At 43.6% G+C, this 22,755-nt stretch overlaps 1 protein-coding gene across 1 annotated transcript in view; it reads left to right on the top strand.

Moving 5' to 3' along the window:
- The first annotated feature begins 17,382 nt into the window (after positions 1-17,382).
- Positions 17,383-22,755, top strand: part of NRK (Nik related kinase) — a 132,608-nt gene continuing 127,235 nt past the window's right edge. The window contains exon 1 of the mRNA XM_083595685.1: positions 17,383-18,009. Coding sequence (XP_083451811.1) covers positions 17,953-18,009 — 57 coding nt within the window. The 5' untranslated portion in view covers positions 17,383-17,952. The remainder of the gene's footprint in view (positions 18,010-22,755) is intronic.

Below are 22,755 nucleotides of genomic sequence, written 5' to 3'. Positions count from 1 at the left end.
TTCAGGATGGTAAGAGCAGCTCCTTTCTCTGCTCTCCTCCGATTTATTCTCCTTTGTTTTCCCCAGCCGCATGGCCGTTTGCCAATGTCTCACGTTACCTCATCCGGTCATGGCTTTTGCTACGCCCATCACCATATAAGGTCAATACATTATAATACATTGTAAGGCACAGAGTGTGAGTCAGCCGAGGTCAGGGGGCACCCTGCAGTATTACAAGCCTCTGCCATGGCTTTATGACTCCCACACAATGCAGAGCAGCAGAGCATCACCAGCCTAGACCACTCCTCCCACCAAGTGCATCAATAGCACATGATCAGTCCACAGTGGCACTACAATTGCATTCATCTTGCCAATTTTATTTTTTTATTTTTTATTTTTATAAAATATTTATTAGAGTTTTACAAAAAACAGAAAATTACAGAATAAAAAGAAAACAAGAGGGAAAAAAGAAAAGAAAAATACAAAAAATACAAAAATACATAGAAAAAAAGAAGATACAAAATACAGAAAAAGTAAATAGGAAAAATTAAAAACAAATCCATTTTTTTCATATTTTAAATTTCGTTTGCTTGTTTCCCTGACCTCCTCACACCTCCCTTTTTTGTATTCCCGTTCACATAGTCAGTTCAGCAAATCCTTACCCTCTTTCATTTATCTTAACTCTATATCTCAACATATTATAACTATATATTTTCATCCGTTATCAATCCATTTTTACATATTCTTATTAACCTTGTTGCTAATGCCACTTAATTTCAATCCAGCATCATTTTAACATTCATTAATTTTACAATGTTTCTGCAGATAGTCTTTAAATTTCTTCCAATCTTCTTCCACCAACTCTTCTCCCTGGTCTCGAATTCTGCCAGTCATTTCCGCCAGTTCCATATAGTCCATCACCTTCATCTGCCACTCTTCCAGGGTGGGTAAGTCTTGTGTCTTCCAATACTTTGCAATGAGTATTCTTGCTGCTGTTGTAGCATACATGAAGAAAGTTCTATCCTTCTTTGGCACCAATTGGCCGACTATGCCCAGGAGAAAGGCCTCTGGTTTCTTCAGGAAGGTATATTTAAATACCTTTTTCAATTCATTATAGATCATCTCCCAGAAAGCCTTAATCTTTGGGCACGTCCACCAAAGGTGAAAGAATGTACCTTCATTTTCTTTACATTTCCAACATTTATTATCGGGCAAATGATAGATTTTTGCAAGCTTGACTGGTGTCATGTACCACCTGTATATCATTTTCATAATATTCTCTCTTAGGGCATTACATGCCGTAAATTTCATGCCTGTGGTCCACAACTGTTCCCAGTCAGCAAACATAATGTTATATCCAACATCTTGTGCCCATTTAATCATAGCAGATTTAACCGTTTCATCCTGGGTGTTCCATTTCAACAGCAAGTTATACATTCTTGAAAGTATATTTGTTTTGGGATCTAACAATTCTGTTTCCAATTTTGATTTTTCCACCTGGAAGCCAATTTTTTTGTCCAAATTGTAAGCCTCCCTTATTTGATAATAATGAAGCCAGTCTCGCACTTTATCTTTTAATTTCTCAAAACTCTGCAATTTCAATTTGTCTCCTTCTTGTTCCAATATTTCCCAATATTTCGGCCATTTGGCCTCCATATTGAGCTTTTTCTGAGCCTTTGCTTCCATTGGTGACAACCACCTTGGGGTTTTATTTTCAAGTAAGTCTTTATATCTTATCCAGACATTAAACAATGCTTTCCTGGCAATATGGTTTCATCTTGCCAATTTTAGGATATGTGCTGCTGAATCGAGCACACTGCAATTGTATTCATAGTCAGAAAAATTGCCACAGACTGGATCTTTGAAAAGATCGGAACACAGAAAGGAAATAATAGGCATGCAATAATTTAGCAGCAGCGTTGTCCGGATTCTTTGCAACAACTGAATGGATGGATGGATGGATGAATGAATGATGTCAATTCCAAAGCAAATAGCTAAGTTGGCAATAGACCTAGTCAATCTCTGAGATGTTTTGTGATAGAAACGCCACATGGGTGAATCATCCATTGTCTTCACAATGTGACATGATAAAGCTACCCTGAGTCATTATGATCCAACAGAATGGGAATGCCACCCCCCCCAATAGTTGGGTGTGAAGGAGGGATGAAGGGGATGGAGCAGCTCCCCTATGAAAAAAGGATACATCTGGGGCTTTTTTTTTCTAGTTCAGAGTTAAGGCAAGGAATATGAGACGATATAGAAGTATACATAATCACACATAATGTGGAGAAAGAAAAGTTTTTATTCCCTGATAACACTAGAACTTGGAGACATTCCATGAAGTTGAATGTTGGAAAAATAGGACAAGCAAAAGTTCAGGCAACACATAGTTAAACTGTGGAAATGGCTCTGACAAGAGATAAAGATGGCCAACTTGGATGGCTTAAAAAAAAGAATTAGACAACTTCATGGAGGATAAGGCTAACAATGGCTCTTGGTCACGAAGGCTACCTTCTACCTCCACTGTTGGGGGCAGTATGCCTCTGAATACCATTTGCAGAGAGTCTCAAGTAGGGTGAGTGCTGTTGTGCTCAGGTCCTCCTTACTGGCTTCCCGTAGGTGTCTGGTTGGCCGGATGCTGCATTAAATGAACCTCTGGCCTGATCCTGCAGGCACTCCACCGCAGTCCTTTTCAGCTGTAAAATTCCTTATGATCCGACAACCTTTGTATCCAAATATATGCCGCTGGCATTTCAGATCTGCATCAGATAACTCTAACTGTGCATTGATTCGCAGCTGGGCTGTGGTTTGTTTTTCTCCAGCAGGCCTCACTGCTGGCCTCTGTTCTGAAAGCAAAAGTGATTTGTAATGGATTGTAATAGAAAACATCAAGCTGAGACAGCCAAGAAAGAGGTCAGAGAGGACTCAAACAACCATACCTCCCAGGGGCTTAGTAACAACTGGCAAAATTCATTTCATTAAGTCTATCCAGTGGGGACTTGGCTCAAGTCAGCCCTAATAGGATTTTTTTAATTTTTTTTAAAAAAAGAAAAATGTGCACAGGCCTTTTGCCTCCAAATCAGTGGTTTCTTCCATCCTGCCAAGCAGAACAATGGAATAAGTGCCCAAAGTAATTACAATCTAATGGTTTTTGGGGGAAAGGAGTTGTTGATCTCAGTTCAGTCCCTGGTGGAAAGGTGTCTGAATCCTTTCCACTTGCCTTGCCAATGAAAGGGTGGCTAGATCTGGCACATGAACTGGAGCATCATTTGTAGGCTGGAATGTGGGAGAATTATTCGGAATTATTAGGATGCCAGAGGAATCTCATTTGTTTGATTTACTCATTCACTTACCTACTTATTTTTACATTTGTATCTCATCTTTCCTCCCAAAGGAGCAGAGGGCAGTAAACACCAAAATGTTTAAGCAATGCTGAAATCTGAAAACATATTTAAAACATTTAAAAATATATTTTTTAAAAAACATAGTTAAAACCATTTAGAATATCTAAAAACATTTGAAAGCATCTAATCTTAATGTCCACAGTATATACTGTTATTGCTGTTATGGTTGGGTGGAACTTTCTTAATCTGGTTCATGTCCCTTGCTTGCACATGAGTAGTTCATTCAATCAAATACTATACTGGCCTGAATTAAGCCTCACTCCCCCACCCCACCCCCAAATTCTGACCATGAAAAGTTAAAATGCAGCTTAAATTTGTGACCTTACAAAAATTGGCTTTTACGGTATTGCTGTTGAAACAGACATACAGTAAAATGGAACAAGTGTGAGTGCCTGCAGAATTTTAAGGGAGCAGCTTATATTTGGGTATTGTCTTTTTTTTCTTTTTCCCTCTTGAATTTTAAAGGTGTGGCTTATATTCGGGTGCGGCTTATATTCGGGCCAATACAGTACTTAAAATCTTAGTATACCAAGGGCATTGTACAGGGAAAGAGATGGCTTCACTCATAGCTATACAAGAGCAGCAGCAAAACAGTAAATAGGAGCTGACCATTCTCAGAAAGGTCTGTAGACATGTAAACTGATCTCTGTGTCTGTGTTCTGATCTGGGCACAATTTCAGATGTAGTCTGGGGAGGTTAACTCCAAATTCTTGTGTGATTCTCCCCATCCCTAAATTAATTGTTATATCCTTCCCTCCCAAAAACTCTGGGAAGTGTAGGTTTCTGACAGGGCCAACCAAAGACATTTTGGAACTTGAGGCAAAACCTGAAAAGGTTTCTTCCCCACATTTCACATATACATGCCAAGCAGATTGGTACTTGAATTTTACTTAATTATTGGCAATGGGACTGGGACCTCCATTGCACAGGGGAGCAGCACCCTAGCTTAGAGGATGCAAAGCAGATCATGTGGCCCCTACAGTTCTATCCTCTTATTCCTCCATTTATTTCTATACTGCTTTCTATATTTATTCCTAAGACACCCTCCTGCTCTGCAACCCTCAGCATCAACAGTTTGAGGCAGTCGCCTCACTCTGCCTAATGATAGAAATGGCACTGTTTGCTGTGAATTCTCTGTTAGAGATATCTAGACCACTTCACAAACCCCAGGATCATTGGAGAGCAGGAATTGCTGTTAAGCAGGTATTAAGGTTGTGTGGTGTAGATATGACCTTGAGAGTTGTCCCTGCATCCCTGGTTGCCCTTGAGCTCAGTGGAGGCTAGTGAAAATCCATGAGAATTGGGGAAGTGGTGGTGGTGGTGGGGAGAGGGAATGATTGCTAAACAAGCCACTGAACTTTCTTCACAGCAGTGTAAAGGGAAAACCCACAGCTGCTTATATACTGTAAGTTAAGCAGAATATCATCTGTCCAAGCAGGCATGCCATTGCAAAACAATAATCAGTCTCTGTAGGGTAAACCTCAAACCAACCCCCATCCTAAAAAGTAAAAGGTAACTATTTCAGAGCTAACCCAAGTGGTGTTTCTGCACTGGCCTCCATTTCATCATTTTTTTAAAAGTGGGAAGTGTCTCAGAAGTACCCACCACAGAATAAGAAGAAAGAGAAAGGAAACAGATATTGTGTGAGAGAGTGAGAAAGTGGGGGAGGGGGCAGTCATGCACATTTAGTAAATGGAATATCTTGACCCTTTCAAGATGGATTAAGGTAGAGGTATGGAATCTTTATCCTATAAAGTGTCCAAGGACCCGCAAGAAAAGTCAATCAGTCTGTAGCTGATTGTGGGCAGAGGCAGATCCAGTGATGAGCAGTATGATCAGCAAGCCAAGTCGGTATGCAGAGGATTGAAGCTTTCCAACATCTGGAGGGCAGTATGTTGACTACCTATGGATAGCTATCAATGGCTATTAGCCAGGAAATGTAACTGGAACCTCAGTGTATACCTCTGAACTGTTAGGGAAGAACTGTAGGAGAGGTAGGAGAAACTTTGACCCTCTGGATGCTGTTGGACTACAACTTCCATCTGCCCTAGCCAGCATGGCCAATGGTCAGGAATGATGGGATTCAAAGTTCAATAACATCTGGAGGACCACAGGGTCCTCACCCTTGCATAGGGTCTGCAACAAAACACAGGAGACAGAAATAAGCCTAATTATTGAGTAAAGACATCTGCGATAATATGTGTGCTTCTTACAACAGCTCTAAGCATGCTTGCTCAAAAATACTTTTGATGAGCTCCATTGGCAGGTTTCCCCTTTAATGTATGTTTTTTTAAAAAAAAATAATATTCTGCTTAGTAATGTGCTTCTTGCAAAGTTATCCTGCTTCAAGGAAGACAGAATTCAAATTAAACTGAAATGTCATTTAGATGGTCATGGGCAAATCCAAACAGGCCTAAAACCCATAGAAACATAGAATTGTAGAGTTGGAAGGGATGCAAAGGGTCATCTGGTCTAATGTCCTGGAAAGCAGGAATCTCAACTAACATCTAAAATAAGAGAAAGAGATGGGAAAATCTGTCAATTTCCATTTCTCCCCATTTCTCATTTTCTAATTGTAAGTTGAGTTCTCCACATTTCCACATCAGTTTGCAATCCTTTTTCTTAGGTCAACATGAAAATTAACCAGCATTTATGTGTATGTTTCTCCTAATAGGTACATTTTGGTCTGCAATCTTGCCTAATATGTGCATGTTTATAAAGCAATTTCCCTAATATAATGCGTTTGTTGGCATTGTTTTTACTTACGTACGTATGAATTTCTATGCATGCTTAAGTATATGCATTTTTGTACACATTACTTGGCTGGAGACTTGCACTGCAAAATTCAGTGAAGTGCAAATTTCAAATATTGGCTGTGTTTGGTGTGTGCATTATTTTGGAAAGCACAAATCAAGTAGGTCCCCCTTTAAACATGACCTGCATCCAATTTCCCACCCATCCCTAATAGTAATAGGTAATGCTGCAAACAACCTCAGACTGATATTTGCTGTACTGGAGGGGAAGTCCTGTAGAGTCACCAGACATGCATTTCAATCATTAACTTGCTGAGGAGCAGCTCTTCCTGCCTTGTCTGGCCATTCAGGAACTGGTGAGAGAGGAAGCTGCTCATTTATCATCTCCTTTTGGATATCCTGTGTATCCTTACATCCAGGATCTAGCAGAAGAAAAATATGTTTGTTTTTTAAACAGCCTGCTCAACAATTATTACTGAATCAGTGATTGTGCTATTTCCTCACTCCAAGATATGTTCTAAGATGCAGGAAATTCTAGAATCACATGTGGTTTTGAAGTTCAGGTGGTGTACACCCTATTAAAGCACATTTGAAACACATTCTTTTCCTCAAAGAAATTTGGACACTGTAGTTTACCCTGCAGAGTCACAATCCCTAGCAACCTTTACCAAACTACAGTGCCCCAATTTCTCTGAGGGAAAGAAAGTGCTTTGAATGTGCTTTAGAGGAATAGGCTGTACACATTATTGTACCTGTGTACAGTCTTTACCTGTGTACTTTCTGCTTGAATTCTCTGTGAGCCGAATATATTGAAGGCCAATGCACCTGTTCCATTTTTAGATGTACACACAAGAACTGGCAAGAAAAGCATAAACACAACATATTGTTGTTATTATTTATATCTCATAGAGCTGTGGCTGACAGCACATGGTTCCCTTGAATTCCCTTGAATTGCTTTATGTGCACGTAAGAACATACCTTGTGGTATATGGTGTGTAAAGGGTTAAAAGGAGACTGACTGCAAACATTGGTTCTCCCAGTGGATGGGGTTTATGTTGTGTGCACATGTGTTTTTCAGCCCTCTGCCAGTTCAGTTCTGAGCAAGCGGGCCTTAGTGCTAGTCCTGTTTAATTGCCTGTCTAATGAAGCAACTGTTCCACGGGTCTCCTGGAGTCTGCAGAAGTGCATGGTTTAAAAAGTCTGAATGGTTTCCAACCCCCTATTCTTGGGGTTTTACACTAAGCATTTTGGAGCTTCAAGGTGCACATGCCTGCAGATCTACACAGGACTGGCACCATCATTGCAAATCCAGCCACTCCAAAAACACTGTGAGATCATGAGAATTATGATGGGTGCTTCTAACATTCATGGTGGGTTCTTCATCCTGTTTCAAGCAGGAGAGAATTAATCAGGCAGCTCTTTTAAGTCTGTAGAGACAGAGATATTTGGTTACATGCCAGCTGGCATGACACACTCTGTGCCTGTGTGACCAGTATGTGAGAACGTGTCTGCAGGAACTACATATGGAGATGACAATCCACCTAACAGAAGAGGACTTTAATGTAACTAGCACCACAATACTTCCTTTTAGATTGCCTAATGCAGGGTGTTTCTAGCAGCTGATTGAACTTGTGTGTGAATTACAGAACTGTGGGTGGCAGCTTGTCAGTGAAGAATATTCTGGGCCGACTCCACCCACCCAAGCTGACCATTGGATCCTTATACCCCAGAAGTGAGGAAATAGTCTTCCTTTCCTAGTGAAGCTTTGTCTGAGCAGCAAGGTATAATAGAGCTGTGCTGGGTTTTGGCTCTTTCTTCTGGTTTGTCCATTCATCCATCCATCCAGTCTTAAGCAGGGCTGGTTTGTTCTCACTAGGTATAGGAAGGTGGAAGGCAGAGAGTCCACAGTAGGTGGAGCCTGGAGCCAATGGCAGGCAGAGCCAGCAGCAGAGAGAGCAACACCCTTACTGGTTTTAAGAAAAAAGACAGGCAGGTGGAGATTGGCTGAGGACAGACTGGGCAATGGGGCAGTTGCACTAATGGACCAGGCTGCACTTGTATTAGGGCTTGACTTGTTCTGGCCTGTAGCCCATGTTCCAACCCACCTGGATGAGTTAAGAATGGGTGTGAATTGGGCCTGAAGTTCCAAGGAAGGCCTTACTGGGTAAACCTCCAGTACAGAACCAAGGAGAAGCTGTAGTGGGGTGATTCTGCCTAGCCACTTTTTTAATTTCATTATTTTAAATTGTGTTTTATTAAAATAAATTAAACACCTTTTCAAAATTAAAAATGAAACTCCCTGTCCATAGATATTAGGCATTTGTGTTCATTGCAGTTTGTGATGCCCACTAAAAAGTTTTTTTAAGGCAAACCCACCCAAACATGTAACTCTTTTTGTACATTTTTTTAAAAATCTATTGATTTTATTTACATTTTGATCACTTTATTGATTACAGTTTTTGAGCCTGCTTTCATTGCTATTTTAATCAACATTCTACACTGTTTTATGTAAACTGATTAGAGATTTTTTTTAAAAAAAATAGGTGGTATCTAAAGCTTGTTAAATTAATAAATGCAATAATAACCTGTTGGTAGATTAATATTATGAGTGACTTTTGTACCTTTTTTCCAGACATATTTTGGGATGGAAGACTCCCATAAATCCTTAAGACTTTTCTCATGCTCAGTGGTGTGTATGCATGGATGAAGAGAGGCTATCCATGACTGCTAGCCATGATGGCTGTACTTTGCCTCCATAGCCAGAGGCAGAAATGCTTCTGAATACCACTTGTTGGAAACCACAGGAAGGAAAAGTGCTCATGTGCTCAGGTCCTGCTTTGGGGCTCCTCATAGGCATCTGTTTGGCCACTGTAGGAGCAGGAACCTGAACTACGTGGACCATTTGCCTGATCCAACAGGCTCTTTTTTACGTTCTTACTGCAGGGTAGCGAGGGGCAAATATATTCCTGCCTTAATAGTGGTAACAACATTCCACATCAGTTGGATTTTTTTAAAACCCCTCCCCCAAAACTCATCATGAAAATTTGCCAGCATTTTATTGCAAATTTGTCCCAGTATACACATTTTGTACACAGCTTTGTTCAATATACCCATTTTTGGAAAGCAATGTTCTCTAACACAATGCGTGTTTACCCTAGTGTCATCATCATTATCATCAATCACCTGTCCTTCACCCTAAGGTCCTAGGGCGGGTTGCAACATTAAAAACAACAGCAACAAAATTTGCAATTAAAAACAATTTAAAACAGCATTTTTGTGCACATTAGTTGGCTGGTTAACTTCATTGCTACATTCAAAGAAGTGCAGATTTCAAAAGGACGGCTATGTTTGCTCTTCACATTGTTTTGGAAACTCTGAATTGGGTAGCTTTGCCTTTAAGTACAAACTGAACTGGATTTCTCTTCCTTCTCTACCACCAACCACCACCACCCCTGCCAATCCTTGGGCAAAATCACATTTCCTCTGCTGAACGAAGCAAAGTTCCTCTTCTCACTTCCCTTTTCCATGCAAGCATCCTTTAGCTTTAAAGTAGGGTTTATTGAATTCCCCCCCCCCTTTTTTTACCAGCCATCATGCAATGGGGGTTGGCAAATCTATTTCCAGCATTCTGCATTTCTGTAAAAATGATTCATCATGGGTTTTGCCTACTTGTTTTTGACTGCCCCTGCTCTTAACCTTTAACAGAGGCTGGAGAAACAGAAATTCAATGTGGGCCAAGTTCTGGCTATTACTTTAACAACATTTGGGGTAGGAGGGGCATCTTTGCTTGCTAAATTTTTGCATTGGCTGAGCCCTGTCCAATACAGGCAAGCAAGAGGTATTGCAGCAGTTCAAGGGCACAGCTCCAGCCACGCAAAAGGTATTCATGGAGAGTGTAGAATAGGGACAGTGGGAGGTTGCCTGGGGAGTTTCCTGAAGTCCTGGAGGGGTTCATTCAGCCCTCAGGCTTGTGGTTCACTGTCCCTAAGTCAAAACTACCTGCATGGTAAAGGTAAAGGTAAAGGGACCCCTGACCATTAGGTCCAGTGGTGACCGACTCTGGGGTTGCGGCGCTCATCTCGCTTTATTGGCCAAGGGAGCCGGCATGCAGCTGCCGGGTCATGTGGCCAGCATGACTAAGCCGCTTCTGGTGAACCAGGAAACGCCATTTACCTTCCCACCAGAGTGGTACCTATTTATCTACTTGCACTTTGACGTGCTTTCGAACAGCCAGGTTGGCAGGAGCAGGGACCGAGCAACGGGAGCTCACCCCGTCGCGGGGATTCGAACTGCCGACCTTCTGATCGGCAAGTCCTAGGCTCTGTGGTTTAACCCACAGCATCTGGAAGGCAAAGAGAACATGAATCAAAAATTGGCCTCGCCATAGAAACCTAGGAAGCTACCAGGACAGATGATTTTTCCATATACCCCAGTATTATTTTATTTTTATTCTGACTGGAAGCAGTTCTCCAGGGTCTCAGGTAGAAGACAACCATTCCCATGACGTGCTTTACTACAGTGACTTTCCCATGTATATATTATTGTTGTTTATTACAGTTCTGGCTGCAATCCTATGCACATTTACTTGGCAGGAAGTTTCTTTGGCCTCAGTGGTATTTACTTTTATGGGCCCCTGCACACTGGGTTTTTTCTGTTTGTTTTTGTTTGCAGCAGGAGTGTATACTGTAACATGTCTTTGACACAGTAATAGTGCATTCGTCATGAATTTATACTAGACCATGCACACATCAGTTGATATTATTAGTTATTGCTAATTTTGATGCTTCCCCAATGTTGTTGCATTATTGCCATCTATGGGGAGGGGAGTCTTGCACTATAGGGCAACAAAAGCAAGACACGAACTTAAGCTGAACATTAGTGGTATGGCAAATCACTGGATTTCATCAGAAAGTTAGGGGACATGCCCCGACTGGGAATGAACCAGTATGCTAGACCCAAAGGTTTCACAGGCACAAACGGTAATGAACGCTGAATCCCATATAACCACCCTGATACACATCATGAATGCAAATAATCACGGTGTCAGGAAGAGCCCTGAGTAAAACTTGTTTGCATGTTCTCATACTGGAAGAAAATCTGAACCAAGATCGGGGTGCCAACTTCAATAAAATATTTTTTGGGGAGGGTGGCAGATAAGGCCCACCTGGCATAATCAATCAAAAGACATGGCACATGCACACCATTTGAATGGCAATGCCCATCAACTTGGGGGGGGGGCTTCCTCAAATATTTCATTGGAGGGGCCAAAGGGACCTCAGCTTTCCTGGAAGGTGCCCTGGCGATCATCAAAAGGAAGCACAAGGTGCGTTCTTCTGAGGATTGCCATGAAATGAGGTGGGGGGCGGGGGCGCCAGCGGCTCCTTGCTTCCTCTCTGTCTCTTTCCTTTAACCACACAACCAGACATCATCATTATTATTATTATTATCATCATCATCATCATCATCATCATCTCAGTGAAGACCTTGGAAAATAAATACAACCCAGGTGGTTAAGAAAGCCCAACAGAGACTCCATCTCCTCAGAGTATTGTGGAAGAACAATGTCAATCAACCTCTGATGATCTCCTTCTACTGGTCAACAATAGAAAGTGTCCTTTCATACTGCATCACGGTGTGGTACGCTGGTTTGACACCATCTGATAGGAAGTGCCTACAGAGGGTGGTGAATACAGCACAAGATATTATGGGCTGTCCCGTGAATCTGCTGGATGAAACAGAGGAAGAACGTTGCCTCAGGAGAGTGAGGAAAATTCTCAGGGATGATTCACACCCTGGCCGGCACTTTCTTGATCTCCTGCCCTCAGGCAGAAGATATAGAAACATGATTAGTCGCACCAACGGGGTAAAGAACAGCTTCTATCCGTGGGCTGCTGAATGAAAAGATAACAACAAGCAAATGACTTTCGGGTTTGGTGGGTGTGCCTCAGTAAACGAGGGGAATTAAGACTAAGAGAGCTGAGTGGAGGGTGCTCGTGTAATCTCACTGTATACAAGTTGTACAAGTGACAAATAAGTATTTAAATTTCAATTATTATACATACAGGAAAAAAATGAACATTAACAACAACAACAACAACCAGAACAGAAACACAGTAAAGCAAAGCTTTCCAAACTGTGTGTTCTGACACATTAGTGTGTCAGCTGCAGTGTATAGGTCTGTCACGAGAACTCTCTCTGTGCTCCTCCCGGGGCTGGAAAGGGGCTAGTTTAATCTCCGGTTTGCTAGTAAAACTGAATTACAGTGTCACAAAATGATGCATGTCTAAAAAGAGTGTCACCAACATGAAAAGTTTGGAAAGCTCTGCAGTAAAGCATAACACAGATCAAGCATAAACCAGCCACAGCAGGAGAGAGAAACCAAAATTAGCACTCAAAGACCTGACCATAGAGAAGAGCTGTGAAACAAGGGAGCCACTATAGACAAGGCCCTTCCTTATGTAGTCACCCTCCAGCACCTTGTTTGGAAAGAAATTGAGCTTAAAGAAGAACCTCTGAAGATGGCCTGAAGGTCCAGCCACATCTAATGAGACATTTGCAGAGGAATTATCTTCCACTGAATTCCAGTAAGGAAGAGGCAGGAAATCTTTTTTCAGTCCTAGGGCTGCAGTCCTCATGGCTAACTTTCCATGTGTCACCTGCCAAAGGTTGATGGGCCAGAGGCAAAAGGATGTGGGCAGAGCGTGGCCCTCAGAGAGCCAGTGTGGTGTAATAATAATAATAATAATAATAATAATAATAATAATAATAATAAATTTTATTTATATCCCGCCCTCCCCAGCCAAACCCGGGCTCAGGGCAGCTAACAACACTAAAATAGTGCAACATTCTAAAAACATTATAAAAATTAATTAACATCAAAATTGATGGCAACCATAAACTAAAGTTCTGTAAAGGTTGCCAAAGGAGAAAGTCAGGCTGTGCCCTGAACAAAGGCCTGGTGGAACAGCTCTGTCTTGCAGGCCCTGCGGAAAGATGTCAAGTCCTGCAGGGCCCTTGCCTCTTGTGACAGAGCGTTCCACCAGGTTGGAGCCGCAGCCGAAAAAGCCCTGGCTCTAGTTGAGGCCAGCCTAACCTCTCTGTGGCCTGGGATCTTCAGGACGTTTTTATTTGCAGACCGTAAGTTCCTCTGTGGGACATACTAGGAGAGGCAGTCCCGTAGGTACGAGGGTCCTAGGCCGTATAGGGCTTTGAAGGTTAAAACCAGCACCTTAAACCTGATCCTGTACTCCACCGGGAGCCAGTGCAGCTGGTATAGCACCGGGTGAATATGATCTCGCAGCGAAGACCCCGTAAGGAGTCTCGCCGCGGCATTCTGCACCCACTGGAGTTTCTGGGTCAGTCTCAAGGGCAGCCCCACGTAGAGCAAGTTACAATAATCCAGTCTGGAGGTGACCGTCACATGGATCACACTGGCTAGGTCAGGGCGAGAGAGGTAAGGAGCCAACTGCTTAGCTTGGCGGAGATGAAAAAATGCTGCCTTTGTTATAGCTGCAATCTGCGCCTCCATGGAGAGGGAGGTATCGAAGATTACACCCAAACTCTTAACGGACGGTGCTGGCACTAATTGCACTCCCGCAGGAGATGGGAGTTGCCCCCTCGATCCCATATCGTCCCGTCCCAGCCAAAGGACCTCTGTCTTCGAAGGATTTAGCTTCAACCGGCTCCCATGTAACCATCCAGCCACAGCTTCCAGACATCTGGTCAGTGTGTCTGGGGCCGAGTCAGGATGGCCATCCATCAACAGATAGAATTGGGTGTCGTCAGCATACTGATGGCAACCCTGCCCAAAACTCCGGACAAGCTGGGCGAGGGGGCGCTTAAAGATGTTAAAAAGCATCGGGGAGAGTATCGCACCCTGGGGCACTCCACACACCAAGGAGTGGCGCGATGACAATTCCCCCCCAAGTGCCACCCTCTGTCCCCGACCAGAGAGAAATGTGTAGTGGTTAAGAGCGGTAGTCTCGTAATCTGGGGAACCGGGTTCGCGTCTCCGCTCCTCCACATGCAGCTGCTGGGTGACCTTGGGCCAGTCACACTTCTTTGAAGTCTCTCAGCCCCACTCACCTCACAGAGTGTTTGTTGTGGGGGAGGAAGGGAAAGGAGAATGTTAGCCGCTTTGAGACTCCTTAAAGGGAGTAAAAGGCGGGATATCAAATCCAAACTCTTCTTCTTCTTCTTCTTCTTCTTCTCTTTGAAGTTCCACCTCTTGGTAGCTCAGGTGGTGGTAGTGGCCTAGGTGGCTACTTGGTGGCTCTGAAATGGTAAAATTCCCTCCCCACAGCAGTGCACCTGACTTCTTCACTATACAGCTTTTGTATAGGGAAGACAAACCTCTTTGAGACCTGAGAAGTATGTTTTCAGTACCCACTCTTATTACTGTGATTATAATCTGCTTCATTTATAATTTTAAACTGTAAGTTGTTGTAACTCATCCTGGGACCCGCTGGTGAAGGATGAGGAAATAATAATAATAATAATAATTCCAATGACCTCCCTTTTTTAGGATTACAGCTTCTCTTTTTAGCATCTTCTTTTAATATTTGTAACTTTTCTTGCTATAGTTTTGAACATGGGGGTTCTTATCATTTCTCTCCTCTTCTAAATAAGTCTGGAGTTGTTGTTGTTTCTCTTTTATTTTTTTTAAGTGGGTTTCTTCTTTTGCTGGTTCATCTGTGGTGCTACTTGCTAGAACAAAGATGGTGTGGGGGGGTATGAAAACCCACCCTGACCAGTGCTGCTTTTTAAAAAAAAAAAATTATTAAAGTTTTCTTGGTTTACAAAGGTATGCACAATGTCTCTTTTTTCAAGTTACATTTTCCATAGGTCGGTTTCATTTGTTGAGACATTAGGGTTACATTAGGAAGAAAAAAGGGGGGAGGTGGAGGGGGCCATGGTGGGTGAGGGTGGGTGAGGGATGTGTGGGTTTTTGTATGTGTGGGTTTTTGTGTCAGTGTCGTTTGTGCAGGTTTTTTTGAGCATGCTGTGTGTGTGTGTGTGTGCAGAGTGACAGTGCGGGATTTCTTTGAAGTCCGGAGAAGCCTCTTGGAATCTCTTTTAAGGAAATTGCTTCATGATTTATTGCAGCATTCTGTCCCACAGCTGTTTGGATCCGCAGCCACAACCATGTGTGTTAATAGAGAGCTGACACACACTTCGTGACTCAGGCTCAAGCCTCTCGCTAAAATCACAACATGGAAGAAAAACTGTGGCTTGCAGGGGATCTGATGTGCTGAGTCAGTTCATACAGGCTGAACCCGAAGGCACCGGGCAGGCATTCCTCAACAAGTAGGTGTCTCCTTCAGGCCATCCAAACCCATGGTGGTTGCTATCTTAGGAGAGGCAGCCTCAGTCACAGAGTAGAGAATGCCTCTTCTCAGCATTGTAAGAGACATGCTGAGGCTGCAGGCCCACCATAATATGTAAAGCACATCCCCTCCCACCCACAAGGAATAATGGGAATTATAGTTTGTTAAGGGTGCTGGGAATTGTAGCTCAATGAGACAAACTATTTCCCAGGATTCTGTAGGGGGTGTGTGTGTCATGCAGCCCCTAGTGATGGCCACCAATTTAGATGGCTTTAAAAGAGGATGAAACAAATGCGTGGAAACTAAGGGCACCCTATATCATAGAATCTTAGGAAAGTAGAGTTGGAAGGGTCCCTGGGGGTCATCTAGTCCAACCCCGTGCAATGCAGGAATGTGCAGCTGTCCCATATGGGGATCTAACCAACTGAGCTATCGAGGTCCCTGGAGTGGTGAGTGAGTGCTGAGTGAAATGCACTCTGTGCTTGCTCAGGGGGCAGTTTTGTGGGTTCTCGTTCTGTAAGTTCCAAGGCTAAGCCCCTGCAGTGGAAACATCTGAGGAACCCTACTGTAAAAAGCCCTGTAGAAGGAAAATTGTAGGTTTTTGAAAAGGCGGGGGGGGGGGGTGAAGCTATGGTGCTTGTGTCAGCTTTGCCTGTTGTATACATTTGAGTGCTATGTAGAAACAGGCCAAGCAGAACCTCCACTGGTTACAGTCTTCTTTGCAGGCTTTAGTGGTTAGCATGCTGAAATTATGGCAGGGCGAGCTGAGTCACTGGGTGGCTGTGAGCCTGCAGCTTCTACTTCTACTTGTGAAGACAGAAGGTAAGAACAGCCTTGCTATCTTTGGAATAAACTTGGGCAATAAAACTGCAATTAACAACAACAACTAATCTGTCAAACAGGGAGGACGCTTTATACATTTAGTCCACTGCAAATCTCCTGCTAGACCAAATCTGCCAGTCCTTAAGGCATGGGTTGGGCACCTGGGGCATACATATCCCACCTTTCCCCCAAATGAGCTCAATGTGGTGTACATGGTTTGTCCACTCCTCACTGAATCCTGACAGCAATGTTGTGAGGCTGAGTGGCAGTGGCTGATCTAAAGTCACTCCCAATAGGCTTTATGGCAGAGTGGGGATTTGAACACTGTTTCTCCCAGGTCCTAGTCTGGCACTTCAATACCTGGTTAGGGTGTGTTTAGTTTTTTCAATTTTCACATTCCAAAGATGAGGGGTGCTAAAAAGTTGTGACATGACTTGGAAAAGTTATTTTGGTTAAATTAATATAATTAATTTTGCTTGGTAAAAAAAAGTGTGCAATGTTGCATAGAAATCATTAGAAACGATTGCCAAGGACTTGCAGCTATATTATATATTAATATATTATTATTATTATTATTATTATTATTATTATTATTATTATTATTATCATTATCTGACATTTTCAGAAGGTAAAATTAAAGTTTTTTGGGTTTTCCAAAAGCTAATGTGCTTCTTCCATCAAACACAGACCTACCAAGCTAAATGTTGTCCAATCACAAAAGTAATAGCAGATTTGAATTGCTCACATCTAAATTTGCAAATTTGCAAAAATTAAGTTTCACCCGCTAAAACGACGGCCCTTGATACATGGCTCATCCTTCACCCTTGCTCTTCTTTGCTTTAGGGCTCAACAACATCTGAATTAGGGCTCCCCCATCCCCCAACTATCTGGTTCTGGGTGTCAGTGGGTATGGGAAAACGCACTCTTTCTGTCCCCTTTGGGCAGTAGCAGAAGGAGCCAGAATACCCGACCTGTTTCCTGCAGCACGGACACCCCTTGTGCCCCCTCTTCCCGCCAGATCCAGCTGTTGCATCAATCTCCCCACTATCACCCGCCTTCAACTCTCCAGCTCAGTCCGGCTGAGCCCATCCTCCGTGGCACGTCACTTCCTTGCAAACTTTCCCGAGAATATGCCCGTGCAAAAGTTGTTTGTCTTCAAAGGCTGGAGGCTGTGGGGCTGTTTCCTCGCCCTCTGACTGCGGGGGGCGGGGGAAGAGAAGGACCTTTCTCTCTCTCACCCCCCTTTCCTTTCCATTCTCGCTTTTCCCCCTCGGATTTGCATGTCAGGTTTCCTGTGTTTGTCACAAACGAACGGCTAGTATGGACAGGCTGCCTGGCAAGGGCTGAGCCACTGGGACCGTTAGACTGGCAAGGGAAGGAGAGAAATAAATAGAAGAAGAAGAAGAAGAAGAAGAAGAAGAAGAAGAAGAAGAAGAAGAAGAAGAAGAAGAAGAAGAAGAAGAAGAAGAAGAAGAAGAAGAAGAAGAAGAAGAGATTGCGAGCCGATCAAGTCCTCAACCCCAGCAAGCATCCCGTGCCCGGGGACTTTCTCTACAACCCTCTCTTTTTCTTAGCAACTGCAGCTGCGTCCCCAACGGCTCTCCGTGCCCCAGGAGCGCTTGGCAAGCGCAGCGCAGAGACCCGCCGCTACCGCATCGTTAAGAAGTCATGGCCAGCGACTACACGGCGAGGAGCCTGGACAGCATCGACCTGTCTGCGCTCAGGGTAAGTGCCTATGTCCTGGCTGGGAAGGGAGAGACGAGCTGGAACGTGGGAGCCATGGGGAGAGACATGGCACAGCTCAGCGGCAGACCTTGCATGCGGAAAGTCCTGGGTGCCTACCCCGCATGGCATCTCTAGGTAGGGGCTTGGACAGACCCCTTGCCTGAAACCCTTGAGAGCCCACTGCCTGTCAGTGCGGACACTAAGGAACTAGATGGACCCAACGGTCTGAGATTTCTGTGTTCTTAGAGGGCTTACAGCTGGCTCCTTCATAAGCCTCCAGAGGGGGCTGGCGGCAGCAAAAAGATGTCACTTCCTAGATGTCACTTTTGCTCTTCAGGGAGAAGTGGTCTTGCAAGGATCTCTTGCTGTAATCTGGCAGCTCAGCTCTTACAAAGCATGCTTTGGGTCTCTTAGTTGGCGGCATGGTGTTGGATGGAGGCTAAGTTGGGTGAACTGTTGAAACAAGCAAGTTAACCATGACTTAAGACCTGAGCGAGAACTACGTGTAACTAACTTAGTCTCAATCCAGTTTGTTGGTATTATCAGTTCTATTTTTCCCTTGGTCTCTTAGAATGGTAATGGCGCCCACATGAAAGGTGCTGGAACTGAGTTCTCGTGAGTTCGGCTGAATAAAATAAAAATAATTGGGTATTATTATTATTAGGGCTTGAAGAGCTTTGCATGCATTGGACTGGATATTAACAGCATATGCCTATATATAAGTCTACTCAGAAGTAATGCCTGCTGAGTTCAGTGGAGCTGACTCCCTGGTGAATGGTTTCAGGATTGCAACCTGTTGCAAGTTGTTGTTATTTATTCAGCTTATCAGTTGCATTACATTAAATTCTCAAAGCAGTCTACAAAATGAAACAAGTTGTACATTATACCGGTATATATGTATTAAAGTAATAAAACAATGAAAACAATGCCTCCATAACCTACCCCTCAACATAGACTAGTTCAGCACAGCAATGAAATTTATATACAAAGGCCTGGGAGAACCAGAATGTCTTTGCCTGCTGCTAGAAAGATTTTGACATTGGTATCACACAAGCCTTCATTGATGGGGGTGGAGGGACCACTGAGAAGACCCATTTTCTTGTCAAGATTCTCCTAGCAATTTGTGGAGGGACCCACACAGAAACCGGCACAGAGGGAAAGCACAAAGATTACCTCAGGCTCCAAGTTGTACCTAGTTTATATTGAAATCAGTGGGATTTGAGCTAAGACATGATTGAGTTTCTCTCGGTATGAATTCAGCCCCTCATCTCAGCCTTGGAAAGCAAGGATTCTTGCTCAGGGTCCAATCACTTGCATCTCCAGTTAAAAGGTCCAGGAGACTGAACCCTGTACTCTGACAACCTGAACCTCCTTACACCCTGGAAAGCAGCTGCCAGTCAGAGTAGACAATACTAAGTTTGATGGGCTTATGGTGTGACCTGGTTTAAGGAAGCCATCTTCCTGCCACCTTATTGCAAATGAGCTGTGCATGCTCTGAGAGGGGCTGGGGGGACCTGTGCGGAGGCATCTGCAGTTAAGTTGACTGCATGCTTTATATGCTTTTTCTTAAAAACTTCACAACAGCCCTGAAAGGTAGGGTTCTATGTTTGTGATTATTTTCCCTGCTGTATCTGGGATGGAGTAGAGAGATGAAACTTGGATAAAGCGCCTGTTATAAACTCAGAAGAGGCAAAACGAGCTATGAGAATTCTTTGCCCTTTCACACGAACATTATCTCAGTGATCTGTACAACAGCCCTGAAATGTAGCCTGTGTGGTTATCCCGATAGGCAACTGGAGCAGGTGCAGTGTGTAGACTGGGAAATCCAACACATTGACTTTCTTGGGTGCAGTTAGAGTGCTGGTACATGCCACTGGGCTCTTGACCAGTTTTGGGAACCCAAGCAATTGCCCAACCTTGCTTCCTTCTTGAGCCCATTCTGCAGATTCAGGGGGCTGAGGCAACATTAGCATGCCATATCCCATCTGATGTACTAATAGCTGGGGTCAGACATGAATCTGGAACATTCCAGTTCTCATCATGGCTCAATGCAAATATATTTAATTATATTTTAAAAAGCTTTCAGCCATAGATTCTAGAATTCATATGGTCAAAGCAGCTCATGCAGGTGTTGCTTTTCTAATGCTTTCAAGTACAGTATCTTATAAATTAGTCCAAAACTTTTATTGTCTAGTCACAGATGATGGTGGGGGTGGGACTGAGGTTGAGAAGTAGTGACTTGCTGGTAATACATAACAGATGCTTCCGATTGTGCACCCCAGGACTCCTTCTCCAGCTCTTGGGGTGCTCCAGAGGCCACACCCAATATCCAGGCCATGGCCCTCACTGCCATGCACCATGCCCTCCCCCAGTTGTTTTTGCTCAACTGGAATATGTCCTGAGACGATACCACTAGTTTGCCAGGTTGGCGGATGGAGATGTTTGTGTATATATGGAAGGCTTTGGTGTATGCGTGGCTGGATTGCCACCTACTGTACAAAGGCAACAGGCACAACTGTTGCTCCTCCTACTTTTGCCTCTAGCGCCACTCACTTTTTGCCTAAGCCCCACCACCAGCACTGCTTGCAGGCACGCCTTTCACCACCTTTTCTCCGAAGCTTTGAACTCTCAAAGTTAAGCAGACTTAGCCAACACATTTTGGTGTGTATGTCAGGGCAAAAAAAATGAGAGGCACAAATACAAGATGGGTGACACCTGGCTTGAGAGCAGTACATGTGAAAAGGATCTAGGAGTCTTGGTTGACCACAAACTTGACATGAGCCAACAGTGTGACGCGGCAGCTAAAAAAGCCAATGCAATTCTGGGCTGCATCAATAGGAGTATAGCATCTAGATCAAGGGAAGTAATAGTGCCACTGTATTCTGCTCTGGTCAGACCTCACCTGGAGTACTGTGTCCAGTTCTGGGCACCACAGTTCAAGAAGGACACTGACAAACTGGAACGTGTCCAGAGGAGGGCAACCAAAATGGTCAAAGGCCTGGAAACGATGCCTTATGAGGGACGGCTAAGGGAGCTGGGCATGTTTAGCTTGGAGAAGAGGAGGTTAAGGGGTGATATGATAGCCATGTTCAAATATATAAAAGGATGTCACATAGAGGAGGGAGAAAGGTTGTTTTCTGCTGCTCCAGAGAAGCGGACACGGAGCAATGGATCCAAACCAAAAGAAAGAAGATTCCACCTAAACATTAGGAAGAACTTCCTGACAGTAAGAGCTGTTCGACAGTGGAATTTGCTGCCAAGGAGTGTGGTGGAGTCTCCTTCTTTGGAGGTCTTTAAGCAGAGGCTTGACAACCATATGTCAGGAGTGCTCTGATGGTGTTTCCTGCTTGGCAGGGGGTTGGACTCGATGGCCCTTGTGGTCTCTTCCAACTCTATGATTCTATGATTCTATGTCTTTAAAGGCTTTGGGATGCCTCCAACTAAGTTCCACACCATGTAGACCATTCAAAATTATGCTGTTATTATTTATTGTTTATTCGATTTACATACCACCCTATATCAAAAGATCCCAGGGCAGTGTACAACATTGAAAACATATTTTGTGGACCATAATAAAAATAAAAAACAGAATGCAAAGCATAACACTAGACAGCATAATAAGAAAATAATCACAATAGCAGCCTTGCCACCACCTTTAACAGGCCATAGATTATTTCATGGCCAAAGGCCTGGGTAAAGAGGAATGTTTTTTGCCTGGTGCCTAAAAAAACATATAAAGCCTCTCTGGGGAGAGCATTCACAGATGGGGAGCCACCACAGAAAAGGTCTGTTCTCGTGTTGCCACCCTCCAGACCTCTTGGGGATGGAGGACATAGAGAAGGGCCTCGTATGGCAAGTGCAAAAAAGGCTTAAGCTAGTTGTGTTAATAATTTCAATAGGTGTCCTCTGAGAATGAGTAACACAGGATAGGTTCCTGCTCTTCAGTTGTGTGGCCCTCCAGATGAGCCTGAACTACGACTCCCATTAAACACACCAGGCCAGGAGCCAGGGGTGACAGCAACATCGTAGTTGGGCAACCAATCTCCCCCACACCTGCTGTGCTTTTGAAAGATATTCAGGGGTCCTGTTATATTGAAGGTGAGCCTTGCCAGTATGTTTGAAGAGCTCATCGGCCCTCCCCACCCGTGATCTTTTGGCAGGAGAATAGCGACTTTGTATTTGTTTTAAAAAAAACACACCAGAAAACAGACTTCAGTTGCTCTGCAGCTCCAGAGCAGTTTCTAGATGGGGTCCACCCAAAGTTTAGTCCTTCCCTTTATTTATTCAACCAATCCCTGGCCAAAAGCACTGAGAAGGGTGGTGGCCAGAGAACCGTTGGGTTTGTAAGAGAGGTTTGCTTTCCCACCTTATCATCAGCAAACATGAGTTTGGCAGAGTTTTGTTTTGTGTTTTTTTTACATATATATAAAAAGAAAACCTGGCTGAAGTTCTGCTTAGTCCTGTGATTTGAATGCATATCGAGTCGTTCCCAGGACTGGGATGGACAAGGGGTTTCCGTCATAAAGGGATTCCAATAAGCATCGCCCCATGGGTGAAAAGAAAAAAACTGGTCATATGAATGCACCCTGCAATGTGGAACCACCATAACTCTTGCTGTGTTTTGTTCATCATGTTAAATAAAAAGATTCCATCACACATCTTGCAGACTTTTCCAGCCAGGAAGAAACATCTGGTACATCTAGTACAAAGTCCATCACTTCAGTTAAATTTTGTTGGAGATGTGTG

Source organism: Podarcis filfolensis (assembly GCF_964270895.1).
Source record: "Podarcis filfolensis genome assembly, chromosome: Z".
NCBI classification, from domain to species: Eukaryota; Metazoa; Chordata; class Lepidosauria; order Squamata; family Lacertidae; genus Podarcis; species Podarcis filfolensis.
The sequence above is the reverse complement of the archived record's forward strand: the minus strand, read 5'-3'. Positions and strand labels throughout refer to the sequence as shown.